The sequence below is a fragment of the Arachis ipaensis genome, chromosome B8 (assembly GCF_059453495.1).
Source record: "Arachis ipaensis isolate K30076 ecotype BB chromosome B8, ASM5945349v1, whole genome shotgun sequence".
NCBI lineage: Eukaryota > Viridiplantae > Streptophyta > Magnoliopsida > Fabales > Fabaceae > Arachis > Arachis ipaensis.
In genome coordinates this window covers 129,705,975-129,714,423 of record NC_142443.1, presented here as the reverse complement: position 1 = coordinate 129,714,423, position 8,449 = coordinate 129,705,975, and the positions used below count along the sequence as shown (strand labels likewise).

Sequence of the window (8,449 nt, the reverse complement as noted above, 5' to 3'; positions counted from 1 at the left end):
AACCTATTTTGCATTTATTCACCAAAAATACATGCTTTTATGATTTTTCCTAAATTGTGCTTAAGAGTTAAAAATATGCTTATTAGACCATTAAATTGACAATTTTAACTCAATGATATTCCATTTGATGCCATGATGTGTTTGTTGAGTTATCTCAGGTTAATAGGGCAAGAATGGCTTGGAAGATGGAGCAAAAGCAAGCAAGAGTGAACAAATCATGAAGAATTGGAGATTTGAAGATCTGACTATCGTGTGTACGCATGACCCATGTGTACGCATCTTCTGCAGCTATCTCAACTTGCGTGTACGCATGACACATGCGTACGCACGACCTGTAGCGCATGCATCATTAATGGAAGCACGTGACCGCGATTTGGGGCTGATTTTTGGGCCCAAGTCATCTCTATTCTGAAGGAAGAAAAGGCCAAGGGAATGGGAAGCAAAGGGGAAAACACTTAGTCATAGTTTAGGAAGCTTTTGTTCATAGTTTTTAGAGAGAGGAGCTCCTTCTTCTCTCTAGGTTTAGGGTTCTTGAATTATTTTTTGTTCTAGTTTTTGAATTGGATCTTGGTTACAGTTACTTTTGTTAATTGAATGTTTGTGTTTCTGTTTTATTTTCGCTTAGAATTCACTAGCTAGTCTATTTCCTTTTATCTTGTTACTTTGTGGATTTTGTCAATTTTGAATTTTCATTAATGCATTGGTATTTTCATATTTTATTTATGTTAATTGAGTTGCTATTTTTGATATTTGGTAGTGATTAGATTCAATTTTGGCTAATTTCTACAATTCTATGATGTTTTCTCTTATTGCCCACCAAGTATTTGATGAAATATTTACTTTAGTTATGGAGTAGATTTTTGAATTCTTAGCTTGATGTTGAGTAATTAAGCATCCTTGAGTTATCAATGTCCGATATTGATTGGTAATTTAGGGTTGTTAGTTGATTTAGTTTCCACTAACAGTAGTATTTCACTAAGTTTAATTAGTGAGTTAGCTAGAATTTGTGGATAGAAATCAATTATGCCTACTTGACTTTCTTCTCGGTGTTTAGGGGACAATGAAGTGGGAATACTCTTCATAATTACCATGTTTATAGTAGGTAACAAGGATAGGAAGCCTAGTTTCCCACCCCTAGCCAATGCCATTTTAAACATTAGATTACCATCTCGTTTATTGACTTAATTCTCTTAGTCTTTTTAATCTAGTTCCGTTACTTTTTAGTATAGTTATCTTTTAATTGTTGCCATTTCAATTTCATGCTTACTAGATAGTTGTTACTTGCTCATTGCTTTTACTTCTTGCAATTTTATTGTTAGTTGCTCCTTAATTTCTAGTTGTTGTACCTTTCCACATTCATAATTAAAAACCTCACATTCTATAACCAATGATGTATATTCTATTTCAAGTCCAATGGAGAACGATCCGGAATTTAATCCCGGTTATTGATTTGATTTGTGATAACTTTTTAAACTCTGATTGAGAGTTATTTGTTAGTTTGGACTATATTGACAACGAACTTATTGTGAATTTTTTAATCCGACATTTAGCTCTCATCAGCCTCCTACTGCTACGCTCCCCTACAAGTCCATCAGCGACGACAGATGCCGCGGTGGATGATTCCTCTGGTGCCCCCCAAGAGGATGCCCCGTCACCACCGCCCACGCACCGGATGAGGATTTTGCCCAATGGTATGTAGCCATGAGTACTCGCCTATTTTAATCGTTTTAATTTGTAATCTATTTTGAAAGTGTTAAGGTTATATGTATTTGCGAATTTAAGTTTTTTATTGATAGGTTTGCCCTGGTCAACAATGCCTACATGCAGAAGATCACGGAGGTCATCAGGTCTATGTACGACGACGTACGGCCGAGCTACACTCAGGTCCCTACAGACGTCAGAGACCACTAGTTCTAGAAGTGGGCGGTATTATTTTGAATTTTTCAATTAATTAACTGTATGTAAACTGTATTTTAATTTGATTATGTAATGTTAAATCACTATGTGCAGTTGAAATTTGTTTGGGATCAAGAGCACTCTATCTTGATCCGCAAGATTTTCGACCACCAGGCAGCCAAGCGCCTTCAGTAGATGATGAGCGACCTTTGTCACGGGCGCCTGCACCTAGTGATCTGGATTTGTGTAGACATCAACAGGAAGCTGGACAACCATTTTGCTAGAAATGAGAGCGTCGCCGTCTGACAAACATTGCCAACCGGACTTCACTGAGGTCGTCCAGGTATACCAATGGGTCGGCGACCTTCATGAAACGAAGACCATACTGGTAAGTAGTTTAAGTTAATAATACTCGTCTGTTATTATTAATTTGGATGAATAATATTTGATGATTAGTTGTTTGATTTCTTGAATTGAATTGGTGCAGTCTAAGTCCTTGAATCGTGAGGCCACACTCGCAGAGACCTTCAAGTATACACATACCTTGAAGGAGAACAAGGAGAGATTCGCTGACGAATGGTATGCGGCCAATTATTTGAGTCTCAATTAATTTGAAATTAATTTGTTTTACTTTAAAGTCAATTACGCGTTATTCTAATCACAACGTGTGGGACACAGGAACAATACACACAAGCTTTGGAGGCCGCAACACAGCAATCTTAGTAGGCTACTAGAGATGACAGAGCCGACTTAGAGACCTCAACGGTTGATCCAGATGCGGTTTGATGCTAGACCGCCTTTGAACCCCATAAGAATCGCCACTTCAGGTTAGGGTCATTCTTTGCCAAGAGCCTCCGCTCCTCTGGATTGGCACCTTCCTCTGCCACCAGTCCTTCCGATCCCCAGATAGTTATGGACTTGACGGAAGAGGTTCAGAAGCTCATGCAGGAGCCTCTCTAGACATAGGAGCAGGCTGATCAGAGGTACAACGACCTTCTTGCACGCATTGCCATGAGCTCCGAACTCGGTCAGAGGCTGGAGCAGGTAGAGAGATTGCGGGGGGAGATGGAGGTGTATGCTGCTCAGATGCGAGCTGGAGGTAGCGGCACTGGAGGCAGCGACGCTGGTGAGGCCGGCGGCCATGCTATTGGTAAGGAACCGATTTCAGCACCCACTATGCTTCCTCAACAGTGGGAGGAGGACGGCGACGTCTACCGGTAGTCTGTAGGGTGTAGGGATGTCGTTTATTTTTTTTCAGTTCTGATTTTTTATTTTTTTTAGTATTGTGACATTTTTGTGGATTCATTCATGTTATTTTTTTAAATAAATAATTTATTTATTTCTGGTAATTAATTTCAAAATTTGATACATTAATCTTGTTAACTAGAGTGTTATAACAAAATAAGTTGTTCATTTCTATTAGGTGTGGCTTCGTTGAGAAAAAATTAAATAAAAAAAAAAGACCGTTGGATTTATCAGCGAAAATTTTCGACAATAAATTGACGTCAAAAACCATTAAAGGGTGCCAAAATTACCGTCGGATTAATCCAACGGTAATAACGTTCTCAAATTAGACGGCTATATGGAATACACCAACGATAAGTCTGACACTAAGTTATCGTTGGACGAAATAATCTGCCGATATATAAATGGTTTTCAGCACCACTTATACCGTCAGATATTATTCGATGATAACATTATTACCCACAGATTTAATAACCATATCCGACAGTAAATCCGATGGTAATCGGTGATTTTCTTATAGTGTTTTGAATTGTGTAGAGTTTTAACCATGATAATATGACATAGAAAGTTTCTTAATTTTGACACAAAAATTTCTTAGCCGTGATACTGGTTCTTATTAAGAGGGGGTGACAAGAAGAATTATGAGAAAGTGAAACAAGAAGGAGAAAATGAAGAAGAAGAAGAAGATCAGAAGATGACGATGATGATGATGATGATGATGATAAAGAGGAGGAGCATGAAATTTTTGAATTGTGTAGAATTTATTAGAAAAATAAAACTGAAATTTTTGAACCGTAATACATGAGATTTCTTAATTTTGACACGAAAATTTATTAACTGTGATACGAATTCTTTAAAGTTTCTTGTGTCATTCATCAAAAATTCATGTTATTTACAACTAAAGAAGATATACTTTTATTATCGTTAAACTAATTTTGCGATATTGAACTAATTAAGAAGATAATGATGATATTGAAGGAGAAGGAAAAGGAAAAAGAAGAAGAAATCAAACGAGAGAAGAAGGAAGATGACTAAAAGAAGAGGAAATGATGACGACGATAATGATAAAAGAAGACATTCGAAGGCATTGAAGAAGCACGAGTACCTAAATTTGACTTGGTTAAAAAAAATTAATTCTTTAACATTTCTTTTATCAATAAAGATTAAAATTAAATATTTTTATTTTTATTTTTTGACCAAAATAAAAATAAGAAACTACAAGGACTAAAATAAAATATTAAAAAATTTTAGGACCACAAATTTTCTAACCTTTAATCAATGGCTTACATTGAATGGCTTCAAAGTACAATTCATGTTGCATGTTTAAAATAGGGACCGATATTTTTAACGATGAAAAATGAAAAGTTGGTTAGTATTCATACAAAGAAAAAAAAATATTGATTACCTATTATTTCTAAAAAAAATCAACCTTTATACTCATACTCAAATTGTTTTTATATTTATAATCAATTTTTTATATATAGTATAATTAAAGTAGGTTTACATTTATAATAAAATACAAGAACACAATTATATTGTGGTTACTTTTTTTATTCATAGAAAATTTAATTATTTTGTTGTGAAACTGTTTAATTATTATGGTACACGAATAATTTAATTATTTTTATGATGATTGATTACTATGTTAAAAAGAGAATATATATATATATATATATATATATATATATATATATATATATATATATATATATATATATAATATATATAGGCTATAGGTTTTCGATGTTTATAATATTTTTATTGAAAATAATAGATGATCTAATAACTTTTAACGTATAACAATACATAATATAACTAATCATCCATATATAATTGTTTTCACACTAAAATACATATAGATTAAATATAAACTAATATTCTTTTCTACTATTCTTAATATATTCCGTACATGAGACACTTTCAAAAAGTTTTTTTATTTTAAGTTGATCAAATAGTGTTAGAGAATTAATATAATTTATTATTTTTAATCAATAGTAGTTAATAAATAATATTTAAAAATATTAACTAAAAATATAATGTTAGACTATTAAATTAATAATATTAAATTGTTAACTAAAAGTATTAATCCATATAAATTAAAATTGCTAACTCCTATGTTTTTCTTCTGAAGTAATTAATAATAAAAACTTCCTTCTTCCACTTTGGACCACAGCTTAAATGCTCTTATAAATAATTGCAGTAACGTTCTAAATTCACATGCATATATCATGTCAATAACTACAAGGCTAAACCATATCTAGTTATCTACCATTATATTCTTTCCAATTTTCACTCTGCATCAACACTAACTATGTCTATGGAGGATGAGGAACCCATTGAGGGTGAGCATTTGCTAAGCCAAGAGTGCAAGAACATGATTATCTCCCTGCCAAGAGAGAGAGGATGGAGAACACGTTATCTCTATTTTTTCCAAGATTTTTGGTGCCAATCAGCAGAAATCCAATCCATAACCAAATTCCAGAATCACTTTCAAGCAAAGGACACTGATATCATTATTGCTACCATTCCGAAATCAGGCACAACGTGGTTGAAAGCCCTAGCCTTCGCCATCGCCAACCGCGGCCGATTCGCCCCCTCGGAGAAGAATCATCCTTTGCTCACTTCCAATTCTCATGTCCTTGTGCCATTCCTTGAGTACACAGTTTATGGTGGAAGATTTGACCACGTTCCTGACTTATCCAACATGGTTGAGCCAAGACTATTTGGTATACTTAATTTATTTCTGTTCATGGGTGCTATATATATTATATGCTTAGTTATTATGTCAAATAATGCTACCCTAAACTTACTTAGACTTGTGTGAAGTGTGACCACTGTTTATCTGTAGGTTGTGGTTGCAATGTGTTAGTGTTGTGATTGTGGCCTTTGCAACGGGTATTCTAGCTGTTGGTTATCATTCTTGTCTTTCTATATTTACAATTATTTGAATTTGAGTCTGTGGGCATTGCAATCCGGTTTCAATGTGATTATTTTATGTTCACATTATGTGTGTCAGTATATCATACTCAATTATAATTTAATATAATTGTAATAGTGAATGGACTAACAATATAAGGTAGTGTTTGGTAAGGGTATTGGGATTTCGAAGATTGTGTTTGGTAGTTAGAGACTGGAACTAAAATCTCAGTTTTCGTCTCTAAAATTTTAATTCTTTCAGTATTATAGGAGATTGAAACTTTTGGAGATGAGGATTGAAATTTAAATAATAATTTCTGACAAAAATACCACTCATCCAACTTTCTTTTCCGTCTTCAAAGTTCTACTCTTTCTTGTTATTGTGCCTTTGTCGCCGCTCGTCCTCTGTCTTCATTGTTGCTCGTCGCTGCACTTTTTGAAAAAGAAAAGGGAGAAGAAGAAAGAGAGAATGAAAAAATGAATATTCGAATAATTTTGTTTGTTTTTGTGTCTGTCTATTAATTTTTATCTTTCAGTCTCTGTCTTTTAGTTTTAGTCTCTCTTTCAAACGCTGCGTAAAACTGTTTTTGAGAGAGAGAGATTGAGACTGAATTAAGTATCTATATTGTGTTTAATGTAAAATGTATTGGACCGAATTATGACTTAGTATTATATTTAATTTAAAATAAATATGGAGATTGGGATAGATTTAGAATTTGAAAAGTTAAATTAAGATATTTTTAAAAAGAAATATTATTAGAGTTTCCGTCTTCGTCTCTAAAATTTCAGTTCCTTATGTTTCAATTTTTTGAAGACACGGAAGAGACTTAAATTTTAAAAAATTTCTAGTCACCACACACAATACTAAATTTCAATTCTCTTAAGCAAACCCTACCTCGCTACCTAAGAAAATTAGTCTGGCTCAAAGTAAAAATATATAGAAAATATAATAAAGAGTAGAAGTGATAAATCTATCATGACACATGTGGTGGATTTCATGATATAAAGGTATTTAAACAAAAGAGTATTATAGGTCTAATATGTATTTTTATATATTGTTATTTTGTATCTAAATTTTCACTATAATATAAAAATGATAAGATACTTATGCTACTATTTTGTTTACACTTTTTTATAGTATAAAAGATCTTTTGTATTTTTTATAAACTAATTTTAAACATTATAAATAAAAGATATATAATGGATGCACATAAAAGTGGTAGATATAACAGATCTGATAATGCGATCACAATTATGATCTTATAGTACAATTTAAAACACCCATTTTTGTTGAGTAAGTATTTTGTTATATTTAATCATCTTATTTGCATTTTGGAAACATAGGTACTCATATTCCATACCATTCATTGGCCAAGTCAATTAAGGACTCCAATTGCAAGATAATCTACATTTGCAGGAACCCTTTGGACACAGTTGTCTCAACTTGGATTTTCATCAACAAAATCAAGCCGGAATATTTGCCTACATTGACGTTAGAGGAAGCTTTTGAAATGTATTGTGAAGGAAAAATTGGGTATGGTCCTTCTTGGAACCATATGTTAGGTTATTGGAATGAGAGCACAGCTAGGCCAGAAAAGGTACTCTTCTTGAAGTATGAAAATCTCAAAAAAGATACAATTTTTCATGCGAAAAAATTGGGGGAGTTTTTGGGGTGCCCTTTCACAATCGAGGAGGAGAATAATGGTTTGATTGAGAGTATAATCAAGCTGTGTAGCTTTGAAAATATGAGGGAATTGGAAGTGAACAAGTCTGGAACATTTGCAAGTAACTTTGAGAATAAGTACTTGTTTAGGAAGGCTCAAATTGGGGATTGGATTAACTATTTTTCCCCATCAATGGTTGAGAAATTGTCCAAGATTCTACAAGAAAAGTTGAATGGATCTGGCCTCTCATTTGAAGCATTGCACTCTTAATTATATATATGTACAAGTTGGCTATATTATTGGTAACACAAGAACTATATGTTCATATAGTTTGCTTGCTCATCTATCCGGTATTAATTAATTTTTTACCTTAAAAATTGAGTATATTAAAAAACTAGTGTATTAAGTACTTTAATACAATTTTATTATGAAATTAATTTTTTTAATTATTAATCAGTCAAAAAAAATAGTAAATGAATAAAATTATGAAATAAAAATATTGACTGATTATTGATTAAAAAAAATATTTCAATCTTTTTTCTTTCTCATATATCAAATTTTTAAAATGATTAATTAATTGATACCGGAAGAACATAATGTGGTACAAATAATGCTGTTGTTGCTGCTTTAGCTTTTCCTTTAATATCTGAATAATGAGGTATTGAGGTGGGAACTAGATGTTCCAAAAGGCCATTTGGGTGCCTCAGTCTACAATTCTTCCCATCAAG

The 8,449-nt window shown here is 32.7% G+C and overlaps 1 protein-coding gene across 1 annotated transcript; it reads left to right on the top strand.

Annotated features, from left to right (window-relative positions):
- Positions 1 to 5,377: 5,377 nt before the first annotated feature.
- On the top strand, positions 5,378 to 8,020 carry LOC107614457 (cytosolic sulfotransferase 15). Its single transcript, XM_016316658.3, has 2 exons — positions 5,378 to 5,867; positions 7,402 to 8,020. The coding sequence occupies exons 1-2, from the start codon at positions 5,453 to 5,455 to the stop codon at positions 7,989 to 7,991; spliced, it is 1,005 nt and encodes a 334-aa protein (XP_016172144.1). The 5' UTR covers positions 5,378 to 5,452; the 3' UTR covers positions 7,992 to 8,020.
- The last annotated feature ends 429 nt before the right edge of the window (positions 8,021 to 8,449 follow it).

What these genes read in the sequence shown, in the direction of transcription:
- LOC107614457 (XM_016316658.3), top strand. Translation starts at nt 5,453, where the DNA reads ATGTCTATGGAGGATGAGGAACCCATTGAGGGTGAGCATTTGCTAAGC. An exon ending in GGTTGAGCCAAGACTATTTG is followed by an intron (nt 5,868 to 7,401) that starts GTATACTTAATT and finishes TTGGAAACATAG; the next exon opens with GTACTCATATTCCATACCAT.